The sequence below is a fragment of the Ipomoea triloba genome, chromosome 4 (genome assembly GCF_003576645.1).
Source record: "Ipomoea triloba cultivar NCNSP0323 chromosome 4, ASM357664v1".
Classification (NCBI taxonomy): Eukaryota; Viridiplantae; Streptophyta; class Magnoliopsida; order Solanales; family Convolvulaceae; genus Ipomoea; species Ipomoea triloba.
The window spans coordinates 29,531,429-29,553,610 of NC_044919.1; the positions used below are offsets into that span (position 1 = coordinate 29,531,429).

General features: G+C 34.2%; 2 protein-coding genes across 4 annotated transcripts; one reads left to right on the plus strand and one right to left on the minus strand.

Moving 5' to 3' along the window:
* Positions 1-345: 345 nt before the first annotated feature.
* On the minus strand, positions 346-2,688 carry LOC116016340. Its single transcript, XM_031256558.1, has 6 exons — positions 2,426-2,688; positions 2,191-2,325; positions 1,980-2,102; positions 1,560-1,778; positions 1,299-1,466; positions 346-750 (listed from the first exon to the last, which is right to left on the minus strand). Exons 1-6 carry the CDS (start codon positions 2,471-2,473, stop codon positions 460-462), a joined length of 984 nt encoding a protein of 327 aa, XP_031112418.1. The 5' UTR covers positions 2,474-2,688; the 3' UTR covers positions 346-459.
* A 4,356-nt stretch (positions 2,689-7,044) lies between these two features.
* LOC116017389 (cyclin-P3-1) lies at positions 7,045-10,803 on the plus strand. Of its 3 annotated transcripts, XM_031257967.1 has the most exons (4): positions 7,045-7,281; positions 7,314-7,560; positions 9,019-9,421; positions 10,225-10,803. In XM_031257967.1, exons 3-4 carry the CDS (start codon positions 9,030-9,032, stop codon positions 10,475-10,477), a joined length of 645 nt encoding a protein of 214 aa, XP_031113827.1. In that variant the 5' UTR covers positions 7,045-7,281; positions 7,314-7,560; positions 9,019-9,029; the 3' UTR covers positions 10,478-10,803. The 3 variants fall into 3 exon arrangements, with proteins under 3 accessions (XP_031113827.1, XP_031113826.1, XP_031113828.1); XM_031257966.1 differs by having other exon boundaries at positions 7,045-7,560; XM_031257968.1 differs by having other exon boundaries at positions 7,046-7,560; positions 9,022-9,421.
* Positions 10,804-22,182: the final 11,379 nt, after the last annotated feature.

Below are 22,182 nucleotides of genomic sequence, written 5' to 3' on the forward strand. Positions count from 1 at the left end.
GAATTTTATTAATTTAGTTTTTTTTTTTTAATCATAATAACAGGTCAGCCCAATAGCTTGATCGAGCTGGCTCTATTAGCTCGATTTATTATCGGGCTAATTTTTTTGCTGATCCTAATCCTTATAACTTTTGGATCTCATCGGTCAGCCCATCAATTTTGGGATACGTTTAGCATCCCTATTTGAACCTGATCATATATATAGTGATGTTGGTGCATTGTTTGGTTTGGTTTGATTGGAATAACATCCATATTTGAACCTAATCATATATATATATAGTGATGATGCTTGGTGCATTGTTTGGTTTGACTTGATTGGAGTAGAAGATAATTGAAAGTTGAAAAGTTACCAAAATAGGAACTTAATTACTCTTTTTGAATGGAAAAAACATGGCCAATATTAATTTCTATTCTATACAAAAAGGGTGTTGTTTATTCTTCATGGTGGAGTGTGCTTGGATCATTCTTGTTTTTCACAGTCTTCATCATCGTAGCACTGGTCCAGGGATTTGAAAAGCCCTAATATATCTCCAGGAGATGCTTCCAACTCTCCATGCTCCTCATCTGGTGTAAAATCCAGGCTCGTACCCACACTTTTCAGCAAATTCTCATAGGATGCAGACAGATCCTGCGAAGCAAACTGGTGATACTCCACTAGCTGCCGAAGACACTGGTTCTCCCTGCTCAGGTTTGCATTTTCATTCGCCAGCCTCGATTTCTCCGCCAGAAGTGCCTCCAGTTGAAGCCTCACCTGCACACACTTCATTAGTCACCCGCCAGACCATATTTAATTGATTTTTTTTAATAATGAGGAAACCGCAATCACTACTCAAATAACCTACCAGTCTAAGTTATTCATAGCTAGTCAACTCAAACCAAGAAAGTCAATAAGCTATTTTAGCTAGAATTAAACTTGTAATTTGTGTGTTACCAATCAACAATTTGAGCAAAAGACGAAGCAAAGTGGCAATAAGTTGGATAAACCTTGCTTTGTGGTCCTAGTCAACATGGTTACAATGAATCAAATCATCCTAAGTTGCTCATGTAGCTGATTAGCTCAAATCAAGAAGGTAAATAATCCATTTCTGACTTCTAGTTTGGAGTTAACTACTACTCCAAAGGTATGCAATGGATAAACCTGAGTTTAGTTTGCACAAAGGACCATAACGAGCTAAACGATTCTAGGTTGCTCTAGTTAGTTCAAACCAAACCCAATAAGTCAATTTCATTGAGAGTCTAACTTGTGTTACCAAATCAATAGTATGACCAAAAGGCAGAGCAAGGTTTCAAGAAGCATACCAGATCATCTTCTTCAGGTGGAACCACACCTTTGGGGAACCCATCACGGAGCCTCCTGTTTTCCTCCTCCAACAGAGAGCACCGCTCCTGTACGAAGGTCAGATCTGATTTTAATGACTTCAATTCCCTGGCAAATGCAGCTGCTTTTGTCGCCATGGAAACCGCAATCTTCATGCACACAGATCAAGCAAGCCCGTGAGCTACAACTACAACAATGAATTTGATCTTACAAGCATAAAGACAGGGAAAAATGGTACCAACATTTTTGGCTATCTTGAGCTTCCCCAATCCCTTCTTTCCCTGCACATTTTCATCCCTAGACTCATCTTGAATTGGATCATCTGAACATTCTTTGGATTCATACTTCCTCTTTAATCCCCTGTTGTCTGCTTCTGGGTTGTTTTCTCCACTTCTAGCATTCTCCAGATTGCTGTGAAGTATTTCTGTCAATGTGGGCGGTTTCGCAAGATCTCTTGCCCCCTAACAACACAATACACAACCCAATCAACACACGACAGCTATAAGCTAACAACTAATTTATCAAATACATTTCTACAATCAACTGATCAACTGATGTTATGAACTAGTTATATCCTCCAATTAACCCAATCAACTAAAGAGCTAATAGGCTAACAGCCCTTTATCAAATAGGGCCTATAGCAGCATAATAACCAAGATTACCTGAAGGGCAGTTTCCAGATTGCTTGAGAGCTGAGACAGAGTGGAAGAGACAGAGTCAAATCCTCTCAGAAGAAGCATAGTATCCTCCTTCATTCTTTTCGTTCTCTCCTCAGCTCCACCAGTCTACACATTAAAACAGAAAAATGGCAAACTTTTATCGTCAAGCAAGAACAAATACCAGCTCGAGAGAAAAACCAGAAAAGCTACGAACTTGATCGAGGGATTTGCGGTTTTCGAGAAGAACATCGACCCGGCTGCGAAGAGTGCTCCAGAAATGTTCGTCTGAGGATGGGCTCGGTGCTGGAGAAGGACCCATAGGTCTGGGTGATGATGATGATGACGATCCCTGTAAATTGAACTTTAAATTTAAGCTCCATTTTACATTCAAAAAGAAAGGAAAATACGAAAGAGATTCTTAATTCAGTGAAAATTCTTCCAGGAATCACCTTAACGAGAGACCGGGATGGTGAAGATGATTCCACTGAGATTGCCATTATAGCTTTTCTGAGTTTGGAAAGAGAAAGTGAAAAGAAGAGTTAAGGGAGAGAGAGAGAGAGAGAGAGGAGGGGTCCAAGCAGAAGCAAGAAGGAGATAAAGTGGAGTTCATAACGGCTAGTTTAGCATTTAAATAAGTGGGTGTTTTTGCTTCTTGGCATTTGGTACCAACGTTCGAGTGCTATAGCCCATAAGAAGATGAGCATCAGAGCATGACCTAGTCAAACCTTAAACTATTCTTTTCCAATTAAAAATGAGAATCTTGAAGCCTTTAAAAAAAAAACAACAAATAGCATTTTTTTTCCATCAGTACAAAAAAAATAATAATAATAAAAAATAGAGATTATAAATGGTTGATGGCGTATTAAGTTAGTTTATGATCGAGTAAATATTTATGCTCATGCTAAGTGAGATCAATGCGAGGAAGTAACTGTCAAGTTGTTTTAGAAGAAGTATGGTTGCAATTGCACAGGAGGTGCAAGGTGTTGAGCATGAGAACACATTGTTAGTGCGAGCACTCTGATTGAGTGTGACTATGCCATGTTGGAGTGTGGTGGTTATGAACAATTGACAAGGACAAAGCCAACATTATGATGTTACACATATCATAAAATGGGATAATGGTGCCTTGTGTTTTTGCAAATATAGTTGAGTGTCTACCTTTTTAAATCTGGTTTAGGTAGTTGTGGAATTAATATTACTTTTGATGAATATTATAGCAAATTAAGTGTATAATATGAATTATTAATGGTGTTAATTAGTGTGGTTGAGGATGAGTTATGAATGTGGAGTGTGGACGGTTGGATTATTATAGTTGGTATTGACCAAGGGAATTGATGAGGGTAATAAAGTGATGATGACTAGTCTAAGTTATTGTATTGAATACACTATCTTAATTATAACTATGAGAGATATTTATATCTTGAAAATTTGAGGCATATTATTGAATACAATTTATTTTAAAGTAGAATGCTTGTTAATAGTTATAATTAGTGATACTTGATCTTTTCTTCTGGAAAAAAGAGAAATTCTTGAGGGTTGCAAATCTCGTTGGGTGGGATGGATCTTGCATGAGGGGAACAAGAATGGTGCCATAAAAGTAAATTTGAGTTTGGCTAGCGCGGGGTCTCGTTAGAAATCATCATGGGTGCTGGGTGGTTGGTTTTGTGATCAAAATCAAGCTTACTACAAGCTGTAGAGCAGAGCTGTGAGGTCTTCAAGAGGGACTTCGTCTCCTCAAAGTCATCATTGAAATTGACTTGAAAGTTGTCATTGTGGGAATGACTATTGACTCGAAGGATGTGGGAGGGGAGGAGTCGTTATTTAGGGAATGCAAAAGGTTGGTCAAGCAATTGGGAAGGGTTAGATTCACGCATGTTCTCAACGAATGCAACAAATGTGCTGGCTGGTTGGTTAACCTAGGCCAAAACAGGAAACGAGGGACCACGATCCTGAAGGATCCCTTGGAGGACATTAGAAATCTGCTTAATGTAGATGCATGTGGAGCCATGACTCGGAAAATTTCGTAAGCAAGACCTTACTCCTGCTGCCGATGCACCAAAAAAAAAAAGTGACGATAATGTAGGTTAAGTTCATATAAATTTGTTATGCCGGTTGTTATGCCATGGGCTCGATTTTACCTAGCAAGGTGGACCTACGTCCATGATCACAATTTTAGAACTCTATGTTCACAATTTTAGAATTTTATGTTCATCATTTTTGAACTCTATGTTCACAATTTTTTGAACTATATATTCATAATTTTTGAACTCTATATTCACAATTACAGAACTCTATGTTTACAATTTCAGAACTCTATATTCAATAGTATAACAAAATTGTGAATATAGAGTAATGCAATTTTGTATATTGAGATCTAAAATTGTGAATATAGAGTTTTAAAATTGTGAACATAGACCTCTAAAATTGTGAACATAGAGTTTTAAAATTGTAAACATGGATTTGGAGGACCCGAGTCCATAGCATAATTTGCCTTTGTTATGCCCACATGTTATAATATATAGATTGGGCTAAATAACCATAAACATAAGTTGGGTTGTGATACTTGGATTGGCCCAAATGATTTAATAAATTAAGGGTGTATTTGGTTGGTGGGTTTAGGCATAAGGAATGAGTATGAAAGTGATTGATAGTGTTTGGTTGATAGGTTTTGAGAATACTACTATGGGTTTGGAATACCCCATTAATAAGAAAATCCATACCCTTATTAAATAAAGGTTTCATTTCCTTCCTCATTTCTTCTCCAATTATTAATAATCATTCTCATTCCACCCAACTACCAAACATGCTAAATACTTTCACCAGAATCCATTACCCTTACCAAGTATTTGATACCCATTCTGATTCCGATTCCCATGTGCGAACCAAACACACCCTAAAATGGGTTGTGAATTGTGATGAGTTGGCAAATAACGGGTTGTTATGCCGTGGACTCGGGTCCACCTTATTTAATGTTCACAATTTAATAACTTCATGTTCACAATTTTATAACTCTATGTTCAACAACATCATAACTCTATGTTCAACAATATAACACAATTTTTGAATCTGTATAACAAAAAAGTAAATATAAAGTTTAAATATTGTGAATATTGAACAATATAATTTTGTATATTGTGATTTAAAATTGTGAATATAAAATTTTAAAATTATGAATATGCATAGCATAGTTTGCCACGATATAAACATGTGGGTTGGGCTGGCACAACACTATCAACATTCATGTCGACAATGTGGATTTGGACCATACTATCACGACACAATCACTAGTTACAATTAACTAATTCAAAAAATATTCATCAATTCAACGTCCTACCAAAAATCGCAAATTATACTGTGGACCATTTCTTTTAATGAAAAAAAGGCACTGGTCCACACCGTTATATGTAAAATAGCTCTATTTATGTAATATATTTAGTTTCATTTTATATATATTGTAGTTTTCTTTCAACACAACTACATTTTTATTTCGATATAACTATAGTTTATTCGACATTATACACTCAAATATGTGAAACTATTATTCAGTTTTATTTTATATACACTGCAGTTTCTTTTCAACAATTTCAATATAACTACAGTTTCATTTAACATTATACACTCAAATATGCGAAATTGTTATTCAGTTTCATTTTATATACAGGACAATTTCCTTTCAACACAACTACAATATCATTTCAATATAGCTACAGTTTTATTGGACAATATACACACAAATATGTGAAACTGTTATTCAGTTTCAGTTTATATACACTGCAGTTTCCTTTCAACGTAACTACATATCCATTTCGATATAATTATAATTTCATTTGATAATATAAAAATAAATGTGGATTAGTATCATTTGAGATAGACTGTAGTTTCATTTACGGAGCTCCGTTAAGTTTTAACTACAACCTTTTTTTACTTAAAGAAACGGTGCCGTTTTTAGACCATAGTCCATGATATAACTACTGACAAAAAAAGTGCACAAAAATTCAGCAAAAGGGATATCAGTGTCTAATCCTTCTCTCAAGCACAGATAAACACCATCACAGCTCGTGGTGAAATTTGAACCAAACACTTGCGATGTAACAATCCATAATCAAAAGGATGCCAATAAGTGTTGGCAATAATTCTATGAAACATGCATAGAAAGGTATTGAGTTACAAAAGAATGGACCACAAAAGTAGATAAGTAGTGCTTATAATGGTCACAATGCAGTAGACAAGCTAGCTAATAGTTGTAGTTGCTTAAAATAATGAAATGGCATTGTCTATGTGGCACCACTCTTGACCCATCTTTGCCTCTTATGTTGTTTGTTTCTTGTATAATGGAGTCAACATCCCACCATAAACTAGGTTCGGTTGTTGGGTGATGATTTCATCCCACTATTTTATTGAGTAAAATTAGGTATTTAGGTGTGTGGAAGATGAATTGGAATCTTTGTTGAATATGACCGGACCAAATTCTTCCATATTACCACGTATTCACTTTTGGTTATGAGACAAAACACATCATTTTTTTAACTTTACAATTTTTAATTAAATTAATCACACATTTAATTGAGTAATTATAAGGTCTATTTCTTAACATTATTAATTTGAGATGATCTTCATCTAAAAGACACATTCGAGTAACAGGGGAAGCTTTCATGTAAATAAAAATAACTCACTTTTTATCATATGAAGAAAAACATGTTGAGCTTTGTGTGCCAACCTAACAAAATTAGGGTTTCTTTTGTTCCTCAAAATAGGACTACTGAAGTGTTTGGCGTCTAACGGGTTGACTGAGTTCAACCTTGCTTGATTTGGGATTGTGACGGTTAAATTATTAATTTTCACATACTTATCATTAATTGATTTTATGTAGGATAGACAACTAGATAACAAACTCTGTAAATAAGTGTTTTACGAGTAAAGTATAATTCATCCTGTATATCACATGCTCTGTCACCTCCGTCGGAGTCGGGGGGTGGGGGGGGGGGTCGTCGGTGGAAGGTGAAAACGGAAAGGGAAAAATGTGGTGTGGGGCCCACTCACCGCCACCTCGCGCCAATTAAGTCGCCATTGTTTCCCCCTCTCGACAATGGTGATTGGGTTTAGATAATTAATGGGGATGGGGTCACCGACAGCTTCCCTTTCCGTAGTCTCGCCGCAGTGGATTTAGGGCACCGCATTTCGTCTATACGCACAACAGCTGTATATACGCCATAATTTATACTCAATACCCAGAATATACAGAGACAAAAGGCGTTTGCTTTCCATGTGAAGCAACCTGAAAAAGACAATCGATTTGGAGGTGAAGGTAGAGAAAGTAACAGAGAGAGAGAGAGAGAGAGAGAGAGAAAGAGCCCTACAACCACTTATTGATATTATTATAGATACACTAAGCAGTACTTACCATTGAAGAAGAATACCATCTTTACCTAAAGTTCAAGAATTGTGGAGAGGAGAGAGAGAGAGATAGGGAATGAGAATACCTGCCTGACATGGGTACCATTCTCTCTCTTCCTCTGCAATTATTGACGCTTATGTAGAAGATTTGTACGCCCAGATCTCTCAAGGAACACTCCTTTTCATCCGTGTATGATTCTCTTCTGACTTTTTTTTTTTCCTTTATTGTTTTCTTGTTTTATTTAACGCTTTTCTTCATCACGTTCCCTTGTAAATGTGGGTTTTTCTTGATGTTCATGTGAACACTGAGTGTGGAATTGCTGTTTGCTCAGGCCAATCTGGGTTTTCTTTTTCTATGCTAAAGTCTAGTTTTTGAGCTTTTTCTGGGATAGATCTATGGAATTCCTGTGAGATTTGTTCTCTACCTGATATGCAATGCCATGTTTTGTAAATATGGGAAGTTGAGGTTCTTGGAGTTGGGGCAAAATGCTCATTTATGAATGTAAAGTATCTAGTTTATGTTCAGGGAGGAGTTGTGGAACTTTTAAGCATTTGAGCTGGTGAAGAGTGTTAAGCCTGTGAAATGAAGAAGGGGAGATCTAGGGTTCATGGCCTTCAAGATTTCAGCATACAAGAAAGAATATGTTTGACACAATAACATAGTTCTGTATCAGTACTTAATCAATTGATGTCCTTGTCCAGGCAAGGAGATGAAAATGGCGTTGGAGCAGTAAGAATTAGTGTAGTGATTCAATTGGATTTGCGAGAGTATTTGTGTATGGATGGTGTCTTAAGTGCTAATAATAAACTCGAGGTCTAAACAGATTTTAACAATTTAGGATCTAGCACTGCCCAGTCTGAGCATTTCTTTAGAGGGACTCTGATCTAGATTCTAGAGTCTAGAGGTTTTCCTTAGTATAAATAATGGTTTATGCCTTTATGGCCTCATTAACTCCTTTGGCTTAGCTTGGAAATCAAAGCTACCCACTATACTAATCTGTTCACTCGGTTAAAGTATGAGTATTTCATTTGGAGGAGAAACACAATCTCGAGTTTTAGTCAATTACGGAGTGTCATTTTCCAGTTCCTCTTCAGGGGGAATGCATGGGCACTTACAAATTATAATCTCAAGACTTTGAACACTTGAGCAAAAAATGGTGTTTCAATGTGAAGTATGAGGTTTGTAATGGAAAATTTTTGGCATAGATGTATTCACTTGCTTTTTATACTTAGTTCAGAAAATCTTCAGGTTTTAATGAAATAAATATAGTAGTGGTTGAAGGTGAAGCAATCAAAATTGCAGTGGTTCTTAATTTCTTCGTGGTTGTTTGATAAATTTATTTGAGAATATGCCCTTCTTTTTATTAGGAAAATGCTATTTATACCAAACAAATCTTCTACCACCTAATATGGCTTGTGATAGTTGTTGTTACCCTTGCGGGTACCCGTGAATTGCCCGGTCCCGCTACTAGTTGATCAGATTAAAACTAAGCCATGTCAAATGGTATAAGATTTGGCACAAGTAGCATTGCCTTTTTTCATTCACTCCTATAGTCCTATTTATCTTACAAAACTGCTTCCGTCAAATCTAGTATTTACAAAATATTAACTTTATTTACGTATGCTGATTTATATTATTTAATTCCAGCAGCACTTGGAATGGGAACATTAGCGTCTGAAACAGATTCTTTAAATTACTTGAGACTGGGGCTCAAGGGATCTGGCAAGGGAAACTCAGGGAAACCCCGAGTTCTTTCCATTCTCTCGATGCTTCTCGAGAGTTCTGTCCAGGAAAATGAAAAGTTTCTGGAAACGTCACAAGTAAAAGATGCCATTACAATATTTCACGGTTCAAGAGCCCCATCTCTGAGCATTCAACAATACGTTGATCGCATCTTCAAATATGCCTGCTGTAGCCCCTCCTGCTTCGTGGTCGCACACATATATATGGAGAAATTCATCCAGTGCACCAATGCCTGTTTGACTTCCTTTAATGTTCATCGACTATTAATTACAAGCGTGATGGTGGCAGCAAAATTTATTGATGATTCGTAAGTTTTGCATTTCATCCGTATAATAACTTTTATTTTGACTTGCAGACTTATAGTTGGCCCAGAAACGTTACCAATATTAGGATATTAAAGGCCTTTAATTTCACTTTATATACATACTATACTATTGTAGACTTGTAGTAACTTGGGAGTTGGGCCCACTGTTACATGACTTGAACATGCAAAAATTTCCTTTTATACCCTTTGTTATTTTGACCAAATATTTTTATTTATTACTCCATAAATGTGTATTTTGATGAATGTAATGAGTAGAAACTTGGAAAAAGTGTCAAATAGGTAACTAAACTTATCGCTTTTGTGCAATTAAGTCATTGAACTTAAAAAGTGTGCAATCCAACCATCAAACAAGTAAAATATGTGCAATTAGAACATTTTTCTAATTTTTTTAAATTCAATTTGAGTTAAAAACATTTCAATATTGACTCCCAACTAGTATGGTAGCAGAAAATGCAACTCTTAATACATACATGTAAGTAATATAATCGAATTTTACTGGAAAATTTTTTAAAAATGTTCTAATTGCACGAATTTTGCTTGTTTGATGGTTTAATTGCACACTTTTTAAGTTCAGTGACCCAATTGCTCAAAAGCAAGAAGTTCAGTGGTCTATTTGACACTTTTTCCTAGAAACTTATCACAGATATTCCATGGATTTACATCAGCTAACTCCTCTTCATTTACATAGTCGAGTCTGTGAATATACTGTGTGTTGCTGCATAAAATATCTTGCAATCGGAGAAGCTTTCTTGATCTTTGACATGCTTATATGCGTGCTTTTGCAGATTTTTCAACAACGCATATTATGCCAGAGTAGGCGGTGTGAGTACTGCGGAATTGAACAAGCTAGAAATGAAGTTCTTATTTGGACTGGGCTTCCGGCTTCATGTGAGTGTGCAGACATTCAGGAGCTACTGTGGCTTCCTAGAAAAAGAAGGCAACTTAACTCTCCAAATCGAGCGTTCAATCCAGGCGTGTGGAATCAAAGAGAGCTGGTCGACCAACGAGGACCCCACCTGTGCCCAAATCGCCAGATGACAGCCATTCATGATCCTGCAGTTAGTAGAGCACTTGGGTTGATATATATCAGAGCATTATTTCGCGATTTTTGTATGTTTTCTGGGTTCCCTGTGGTGTATAGGTTGCACTGGATCAGCATCAGTCGTTGTTGTTGTTGTTAGGCTTTCATCCTTTTTTTGTTGTGTGTACCCATTTGTTCCACTTACAGTCAGATTTCATATATTTCTTTGTACAGAATGAGTGAGATGCTCATTTAATACATGAATATTTCTACTTTTTTCGTGTCCATTCTTGTGCGTAATCTTTCACTCGAGAATCAATCGAATTGAGCTACTCGTGAGGTCTATGATTGTTGGTTTCTATACTTTTTCAAGAAGCTCTTGAATGTGATTGTAATCTTAATTTGCACTCTCGGCCATTTGTGAATATAAAATGTAGAATTTTGTGTTAAATAATACTCCGTACCAAGTACAATTGACTTTGAGAGCTGATAGATACTAATTTATTGAATAGAAATATCTGAGCTTCTTTTGCATCCCCTTCGGCTCGTCTCAAAATATCATCTGCAGAGAGGGAGATGTTATTGAAGGTGATGTTGTTAATTCGGGCTTTGATATTGAAGCCGTATCATACGTTGACTATTCGAACGCGCCCACTCTATCCAGCAAGAGATGGGAAGGTGGTAGCTCGTGTTCAGGCTCGACCCTGGGCATGTTTGCCCAGGGCCATTGCGGGGGCCCCATATATCTGCCTGCTGTATAGTATATATACATATAAAAAAATTTTCAATTTTTTTTTTTTTTTTTACAATTGGCCCCAAATTTGTTTTTAAGAAAAAATTATATACATATATAATATGAGATTATTATGGGCAAATTATTGTATGGACCAATTATATAATTTACCCATAATAATATCATATTATATATGTATATAATTTTTTTCAAAAACAAATTTGGGGCCAATTGTAAAAAAAAAAAAAAATTGAAAAAAAATTTATATGTATATATACTATACACCTGCTGTATAGAATATATACATATGATGTATTATGGCCTATGGGGCCCCCAATTTGTGCAATGGCCCTGGCCGGCCCTGCTAATGCTTGATAAGGTCTAAATGAATAGTTGTACTGTCGAGAGTAAGTCATTGAGAACATACATCAATAAGCTATATATATCTACACTAACGGAATCATGCACCAATCATTCTCCTCTTATCTCCCCATTTTGTGAGTACATATCCTCCCTATCACCATATAATAATCTCCTCTCTTAATTTATCTGATTTCAATTCTAATCCTTCTCCCTTTTTATTCCCATTTTGTGACTCATACTCCTTAACAATACACTCTTAAACATCATCATATCAATTATTTTATAATGAAAACGATCCTAGCGGTCATTACCGTTGAGGTCAAAACAATAGCAAATTAAAATAACAACATCAAAGCTCCTTTTATTTTAAATAAAGCATAGGGTAAGTGTGCCCCCCACCCTCTACACATCTTTTGTGATGCGTGAACAATATATGCGCCACGTAATCGATGTATGTTGTCCACGTGCCATGCACAGACAATCTTTAAATATAATAATCTCTTCAGAGATTATCTCTTTTTCCGACCTTCCCATATTTTACCCCTAACCCTTATTCTCTCCTTTTTTCCCATTCTTTCTCCCTCATTTTGTGGCATCCGATCCCTAACAATCATATATTCACTTAGTGATTGAGTGAGGCATGAAGAACATAATTTCCCTATTCCTGAACAACTTTTATGATAAAATTAGACCCTATGTATATATAGACTCCTGAGGTATATGATTATTGGAAATTGTTGGTTTCAAGAAGCTATTGAATGTGATTGTAGTATGAATTTGCACTCTCAACCATTTTTTAATATAAAATGTAGAATTTTGTGTTAAATAATACCTAGTATAATTAATTTTAAAACTGCTTGATACTAATTTATTAAAGTTTTTGTTCAACAATTATGTCTACTTGACCATGACACCATTCTCAAAGTAATATTGATGTCATCAAACTACAAGATTATTTATAACGATTTAATCGAGAACTATATAAGAACAATGTTTCATGTAAAGTATGTGTATATCCATCTATTTGAGTTTGATGGGTGAATATAATTTCATAAATATTAAAATTTTTTAAAGATTATAATATTTATGAAATTAATATTTACATTTTTTTGTCATTATCAATTCATATAAATAGATGAGATTAATATGCATTTCTTACTTGAAGTGTTCTCACTTGAACTTGCATCTGTATATATATGAGTGGAATGAAGGGGAAAAAAGCCTAACTAGGTTGAACAACAACCATTCTCGTTTGGGGGACACGCAAATATTTTTATTTACAAGTAAATTGATTAAGGAAATTTTGTATGTTTTTTTTTTTTTTTTTTGTAAAATTCATGGTTGAAAAAATCGCTAGGCGCTTGGGGAGCGCCTAGGACGCCTAGCCGGGGATTAATCGGCGCCTAGGTGCCCGTGTATTTTTTTATTTTATTTTTTATTTTTTTAAAAATTTGTTTAAGTATTTTTAATTTTTTAAAGACTAATAATTATAAATTATATAATACTTTAATAGTTAATACTAAAATATTAAATATTAACCTAAAAAATATCTAAAGTTTGTATAATTTAGGATTATTTCGCTCAAAACAATGTTGTTTTGAATGAAATAACCTATAGGGCAAGCCCAAAGGGAATCGTCTCTTGTGGGTATTGAACTCGGGTTCACCCGAAATTCCTCCCCACAAAGAGAGCTCACTTGCCACTTGAGCTACCCCACTGGGTTAAATTTTGTATGTTTTGTTTCTTTGTTTGTTTTTTTCTTTGTTTTTGTTTTTTGTTTTTGGTTTTTTGTTTTGTTTTTTTTTTTTTGGAAATGTGAAAAGATGTTTTAATACTTATGGCATGGATTAAGGTAAATTATATCGCAGATCAAGATTTATTTTGTATTATGGATCTATGTCCAAAGAGTTAATTCCTCCAAGGGTCCTTCGAGTATTAGAGTTTTATTAGATGTGGTCCCTCGAATTTAAAATAATTTTCGAGTTTTAAAAATTAATCACCCGTGGTCCTTTTAGGACGTTTCGGGGTCATTTTAAACTTAGAATTATTTTAAGAAGACTATGGGTGGTTATTTTTTAAAACTTGGAGGACTCTTGTAGGTCATTTTAAACTTGAGGGACCACATCTGGTACATTCTAATACTCAGAAGACCATTGAAGGTATTAACTCTTTGTCCAAATAACATTTAGATTATATGTCTATCTTTGACATTTTGTACATGCAATTAACAATTTATGTGTCTATAAATAACTGCATACACATAATATGTTAAATGCAAATACATAATATTTTAAAAACGTATTATGTGTTTGCGGTTAACATATTATTTATATGTATCTAACATATTGCGTGTATTCAATTAACATGTTACATGTCTTCAATTTATAAATCTCTAGGCCAGCTGTCCCACGCAATAGAGGTGCCTACAATCCAGTGAGGGGTTAGCCATTGTGTCCGACGGTGGCGACCCTGGGTTACACCCAAAAAAAATATATACAAACTATTAATTGCAGATACAAAATATGTCAATTGCATACACCTAATTTTTGAACTAGAGTCCACAATGTAAGATGGACCCTGGTCCATGGTATAACAATTGATGGATTACAACAAATTATTTTGTGGACCAAAGTGGACCCGTACACAATTTACATACTAAATGTTCACACTTTACCTTTTAAAAATTCACAATTTGTATACTACGAACACATAATGTTAACAAATATGTAATTGATTACGTTGTTTTATATTCACAAGTTCCTTTCAAATATTGCAGTCAATTCCAATACTTTATTTTTGAAAGCAGTCAATTCCAATACTAAAAATACACAATTTAATCTTTTAAAAATTTAGTACAACTGTTAAGTGTTTTGCACTAGAAACACAATTTACATTCTGAAATTTCACAATTCCAATATTAAAAATACACAATTTAATGTCGTTTAGGACGGGGTCCACATCGCAGGATAGACCATGGTCCATGGTATAACAACTGATGGATTACACATTGGGCCATTTGAAATGAGCTCCTTGTAGTGGATCTCAGAAGCAAAAGCCCAATGTGATGGACAATGGGTAGGTCCACTATAGCCTATAATGATGAGCCCAATAATATTTTATTTATATTTTGGCCCATCAAAATTCTTTTTTTTTTTTTTGGAACTATTTATCAACTGAAATTCGTTAATTATTACTTATTACTTATTACTATCAAGTCTCAACTGAGGAGATTAGATAGCTCTCAATAGGCACAAAGTAACAATGATCCGGAGTAATTAAATGATGTTGCAAAGGCTAAACCTTTACTGATGACCTTTGCTTAGTGTCCACAAGAAGCCTCTCATTTTGAGAAGTTGTTCCTACACTACTTTGGTCTTTGTTCTCAAACTTTACCCATGTGACCAGTTGAGCTGTACATACGAGCTATCTTCTTATAATAAGCTATTAGTAGCCCCATTGTACAAGTTCGAATTCTACTAAGGATTTGGCTTTGTTGTTAGTAGTATATATATAAGCATTTATAGGGACCTATATATAGACCAATTGAGACACATATTGTACAAGATGAAAATAGAAAAAATAATTAGTTGTGTATTAATGCCAAGTCTTATATATCACTATATATATTAAAAGGTGAGTATTTTTTTTTTTTTGTGTAACGAGGGAAATCCATAGTCACTATATGAGGTTGTGCACTAAGTAAACCTACTCATGTGTCATACCTTACAAAATGCAAATCACACAAGAAATGTACACCTTACTAAGAAGACCTTGTGCAACGAATTTGACCGAGAATGTTTTGACAATAATAAAACTCGTAGCGAAATAAACAAATTAATATACATAATAAAGGGTGAGAAATTTTTATATGGATTATTAATAGCAAATCATTACCCCTCACGATAGATAGGTCGGGGTGTGCAAACTTTCGTGAAAGTTCAATTAATCGTCTTTTAACCAAAATATTTCAGTTAGGTTAATGGCTAGAGGTTTTGCAAAATTTTAGTTAATAGTTAATTCGGTTAGAAACTTTCGGTTAACCAAAATTTTACATAAATAAATAAATAAATAATGTAAAATTCCTAAAATTAAAATGAAATCCCTATGGACTATGGATGTTTGGACTTTGAATTTTGAATTGAAGTTATGAATTTATTATTATAACTATTGAAGTAATTGGATTTATTATTATAGGTATTATTTTAAAGATTTAAAAATTTAACTAAATTCTTTTTAGTTAATCGATTAACCAACCGATTAATTAAAAAAAAACTTTGATTATGTTAATTTAGTAGTAATACAAACTTCGATTCAATTAACGGTTAAATCTTTAAAAATTTCGATTATTAAAACAGTTTGATTAATCGAATTCACACCCTTAACGATAGATATGGATTATGAAACTTATTCAAAGGGGCTGTGTCCATAACAAGAGATAAAATGTCACTATCACCCACACATAAGCCTTAAATCCTTAGCAAATTAGACTACAAATCATAATCACTGCATTAGTGTCTATAATCATCATTTTGTGGAATTTAAGAAACCACTTCAGTGTTAGCTAATTACGTAATTAAACAACATTATATTTGTCATATGTATGACATGAACATTAACAACAAACAAATCTGTCTATTCGTCTCTAGTATGCATGTGTCCACCTATCAATCTCCATGTCTACACACAAAACGTACTATAATTGAGAGATAAGATAAAAGACCAATCTTCATATATAAGTTAATGTAATGAGTATAGTTTAAACAAACCTGGATGGTTACTTTTATTTATATTCGCTTCGTTTACAATCTAAAAATGGTAATATATATTTTATTCTTATAATTATTGTTTGCTTTTCAACTAATTTAATACTCGAAAGGGAATAATACAGTTAACTTATAATGAAGAATATCTTTTTATTTATATTCACCTCATTTACACTCTGAAAATAATGATAGAAAATCATCTCAATTATTGTTTATAGACGGGGTTAATAGTCAAAAGAGAATACTTAGCATATGATGAGCATGCAATTACACTCTACAAATGATAATACACATTAATCATCGCAATTATTGTTTATTGACTAGTTTAATAGTCAACAAAGCTTCATTTACACTAATGATGATACACAACACAATCATCGCAATTATTGAAGACTCTTGTGGAATGAGAATCATGCTTTACCGCTACTCGACTATCACTATCAAGACTTCTTGTTTCATTTTTCTTTTTTTTTAAAATCAAGGAAGGGGAAGTAACTCCAATAAAAAACAATCAAATAATCACTGTGGTGAAGCGGCATAGGTGTGATTCTCCCAAATGGAAGATCACAGGTTCAAACACTATTCAGTCCGGGCCACTCCAAGGATTCCCCAAACAATCAATCATGCAAAAGCCTCCAAATAGTCTTTGGTGGCTGATGAGGAATCCAAATCGTTGACAAATTAAAAAAGGCATTTAACGCAGGGTGAACAATTTTTTTTTTTAATTTAAATCTATATTCACTTCGTTTACACTCTAAAAATTATGATACACAATCATCAAAACACTTATTTATCGACTAATTTGATAGTCATAAGAGAATATTTAATATACAATGAATAATCTCTATTTATTTATACTTCATTTAATTACATTCTAAAAATGATGCAGTATCACCTAAACTATCCTTTATCAGCTAGTTAAATGTATGGTATATATTTGTAGGTGGAGTTAGCTAATTGTTTTAATTATTTGCTCTAGTTGTCTATGGTGATCAGCTAGCTGTTAGACATCATTGTTGAAGACAAAGTAGTGCCCTTGTTGGTTGTTTAATAAAGTAGACAATTACAATTAATTTTTATGGTAAAAAAAACTTGATGGAAAAATGTTTAGTCTTTGTCTAAGAAAAAGTAATCAAGATGAAGGCAGAGCACAAGAGTGCTTTTATCTTTCTTTAAGAAGTAGTTGAGATAAAGACAAATCAGAGATTCAGAGTTGAGTAACTCTATCCAATACCTGCCACAAATTAAATCAAATGTGACATGTTGCATGCATATCATTTAATTTCTTGTTATAGGTAATAATATAATGGGTCAATATACGTTTTGTTTTTATATATATATATATATTTTGACAATTTATTTAGACTTCTTGTATATAATTTAATGACCTAATTATTAGATATATATATATATATAAATATAACCTTTTAACATGTATGTAAACACAACCTCTGTAATCTAACCTTATAGCGAAATCCCTCTAACTATACATAGTTATTATATTTAATTATTGTGTTAAATTGCTTAAAGAACATCGAAACTATTGAGAGCTTTTCTCCATAGTTGATGGTATATTGTTTTTTTGTATAGGAGCCGTGGGAGGGCATTAGTAAAACATAAAAAAAACTCATGTGTCATCATTATAGATAGATATTTAGTATATATAAAGAAAACAAACTTAGTTATCTAGTTTGATCAAACCACTAATTGACTTAATTAAACTTACAGCACATAATATTTAATTAATATATGTAATATATATTTTACGAAACAAATAATAATCTAACACTAACTGCATTGTCCAAAAAAAATTTCAAGGTCACAGGCCACTACCCTCTTGGTCGAGCCCTGTCGCATATGATCTTCTTAGTACAATTTATCTTTCCATGTAATTTACGAATTATTTATTATACATGAGCGATATTTACTTAATTAGTATATACTCTCAAATAGTAGTGACTGAAAGTTTCTCTTATCAAAGAAAAAATAAAAATTTAAAGCTTTTTTGATATTATCTCAATAAAAAAAGGGGTTCCATCCTACATGAAAGAAATCCTACGTATGTACATAACCAATTAAATGAAACTCATTTAAAAAAAAAAAAAAAAAACATCTCCCAGCATTACTCTAAGCAAATCTACTTGTTACATTATTTAATTTTAGACTTTCAAAAACATGGTTGGCCGGAGTAAACATTCTAAAAACATATTGGCCATATTTGATAATATAATTTGTTTGTCAGTTAATTTTAATTTATTTAATCACAATTAACTGTTTGACTTGGTTAAATAGTCAATATAAGTATTTGATTAATTAGGTTTTTTGTAACAACATATTACTTCAAAACATTAAAATTCAAAAAGTTGCTCAAAACAGTTTTTTTCGATAATTTTTTTAAAAAATCACTTTGCATGTAATTAGCTACCAGCTAGTTAATTTACCAAACATCTCTCCACCATTAGCTAATATTATTAACTAGTCAAACTCACTAACTCAATCAATTATAGATATCAGCTAACGGCTATTTACCAAACATCTCATTAGAATTCGAAAGAGGGAATTAATCAAGAAATGTTCAAGAATATGGAGATAGGATTAGTTATCATTTAGATGCCGCATTATCATATGTTTTAATTTATAATAAATTAGACAAATAATAGATATGCAGGGAAATTGTTATTTTGCATTGTACTAAGTGTATGACAACTAAATAGCCTAGATTAATGTTGGGTTGCAGCCTTATAGTTTAGGAATACGTGCATGCAATAGTAGATATTATGGTTGTTTATTTATACAGAAAACATCAATCATTTTATTTGTAGGCTTAATGAGCCATAATTGCAATTCATACTTTGACCTTGTTCTTGAAGATATCCGTGAATTAACTAGTATTTTCCTTATTTTCCTTAAAATTAGTTTTATGTTTGTTAAACGATCTGCGAACTCAATTGCCCACTTGTTGATTCACGATGTCGTGCTCAATGCTGATTGCTTGGAGTGGGATTCTTCCCCCTTCTTTTATATCAGATGTAATCATGGCTGAGGCCTATTAAGTTATGAAATGCAGTCTGTTCTTCTTCTTAAAAAAACGCATTGATCTTTAAAAGAAAAAGTATATTCACTTCATTTACACTCTAAAAGTTATGATACACAATCATCAAAACACTTATTTATCGACTAATTTGATAGTCATAAGAGAATATTTAACATACAATGAATTGAATAATCTCTATTTATTTATACTTCATTTAATTACATTCTAAAAATGATGCAGTATCACCTTAACTATATATCATTTATCAGCTAGTTAAATGGTATATATTTGTCGATGGAGGCCGGTAGCTAATTGTTTTAATTATTTGCTGTAGTTGTCTATGGTGAGATAGCTGTTAGACATCATTATTCAAGACTACAAGTGTACTTGTTGCCGTTGTTGGTTGTTTAATAAATTTAAACAATTACAATCCATTGTTATGGCCAGACAAAAACTTGATGGAAGAATGTTTAGTCTTTGTTTAAGAAGAAGTAACTAAGATGAAGATAGAGCTTAAGTGGCTTTATCATTCTTTAGAAAGTAGTTAAGATATAAAGAGAGATCAGAGATTCAGAGTTGAGTAATTCTGTCCAATGTCTGCAACAAATTAAACCAGATGTGACATGTGTCATAACATTTAATTTCTTGTTACAGGTAATAATATAATGGGTCAATAGTTTTTTTTTAATAGCTTGACAATTTATTTAATTTAGACTTCTTTTTTTATGTAATTTTTTTTTATATTAATCAGGAAGGGGGATACCCGTAAGAGTTCAATACAGCATCAATACATCCTAGCTACTAATAGTAAAGAAGCGCCAACAAGGGAGGCCGGCGGCCTCATCCTCCAATATACCACTAATCTCATGAGGAGGTTCGTCTAGGATGTGTAAGCCTCTGTTGAGCGTATTAGCCAATGCAGCTAGCCTATCAGCAGTACCGTTTTGTTCACGAGGAACCCAAGCCACCTTCCATACCTCTATTTTGAAGAGTTCCTTCTTACACGCTATCAAAATGTTATGCACCGCTGTGGTTGATCTAGTGCTCTTGTTCATAAACTCTACAACCTCTTTCGAGTCACTTTCAAAAATGACGTTTCTACAACCCTGCTGAACTGCAAGTTGTATTCCCCTTAGTAGAGCCCATGCCTCGGCCTGGAAAGGTGAACAAAACCCAATGTTATTCACAAATCCTCCTTTCCATTCTCCTTTCTTGTTTCTTAAGATTCCTCCACACCCTGCTCTATTGGTTATCAGATTCACAGATCCATCAACGTTCATTTTCATAAAATCTCCTTGTGGTCTGACCCAACAAAGCTTCTTCCAGCCTTGTGTATTTTCGAAAGTCGATCGAAATTCAGACATTTTAAATGCATTATTGACCTCAGTCCATTGCGCTGAAACCCAACTTACTCTAGCCTGAATGGGTGTAATTTTGCTGTTGAAGATGGCCTCGTTGCGCCATTTCCAGATCCACCACAACGTGATGGCAAATAGGGCTTTGTCGTTGCTAGGGGAATTTCCTGCGTTCTTGAGTGCCAAGCCTTTGTCTAGCCATACCATTAGAGGGCTGTTTAGGTGCCTCATATGGTGATTAGGCATTAATGCAGACCAAGTTTCCGCTGCTAGAGGGCATTTACGCAGGACATGATCCGTATCTTCAACTACATTCTGGCAGAACCAGCAACTATCATCCTCCGTAATACCTCGTCTTCTTCTATTCTGGTTGGTAAGGATTTTCTCATGCCTAACTAACCAGATGAACGTCTTGATTTTGTTTGGAATTTTCAGTTTCCATATGTTATTCCATTTGGGAACCCAAGCCACCTTCCATACCTCTATTTTGAAGAGTTCCTTCTTACACGCTATCAAAATGTTATGCACCGCTGTGGTTGATCTAGTGCTCTTGTTCATAAACTCTACAACCTCTTTCGAGTCACTTTCAAAAATGACGTTTCTACAACCCTGCTGAACTGCAAGTTGTATTCCCCTTAGTAGAGCCCATGCCTCGGCCTGGAAAGGTGAACAAAACCCAATGTTATTCACAAATCCTCCTTTCCATTCTCCTTTCTTGTTTCTTAAGATTCCTCCACACCCTGCTCTATTGGTTATCAGATTCACAGATCCATCAACGTTCATTTTCATAAAATCTCCTTGTGGTCTGACCCAACAAAGCTTCTTCCAGCCTTGTGTATTTTCGAAAGTCGATCGAAATTCAGACATTTTAAATGCATTATTGACCTCAGTCCATTGCGCTGAAACCCAACTTACTCTAGCCTGAATGGGTGTAATTTTGCTGTTGAAGATGGCCTCGTTGCGCCATTTCCAGATCCACCACAACGTGATGGCAAATAGGGCTTTGTCGTTGCTAGGGGAATTTCCTGCGTTCTTGAGTGCCAAGCCTTTGTCTAGCCATACCATTAGAGGGCTGTTTAGGTGCCTCATATGGTGATTAGGCATTAATGCAGACCAAGTTTCCGCTGCTAGAGGGCATTTACGCAGGACATGATCCGTATCTTCAACTACATTCTGGCAGAACCAGCAACTATCATCCTCCGTAATACCTCGTCTTCTTCTATTCTGGTTGGTAAGGATTTTCTCATGCCTAACTAACCAGATGAACGTCTTGATTTTGTTTGGAATTTTCAGTTTCCATATGTTATTCCATTTGGATGGTGTTTGGCTTTTTTTTTTATGTNACATAAAAAAAAAAGCCAAACACCATCCAAATGGAATAACATATGGAAACTGAAAATTCCAAACAAAATCAAGACGTTCATCTGGTTAGTTAGGCATGAGAAAATCCTTACCAACCAGAATAGAAGAAGAC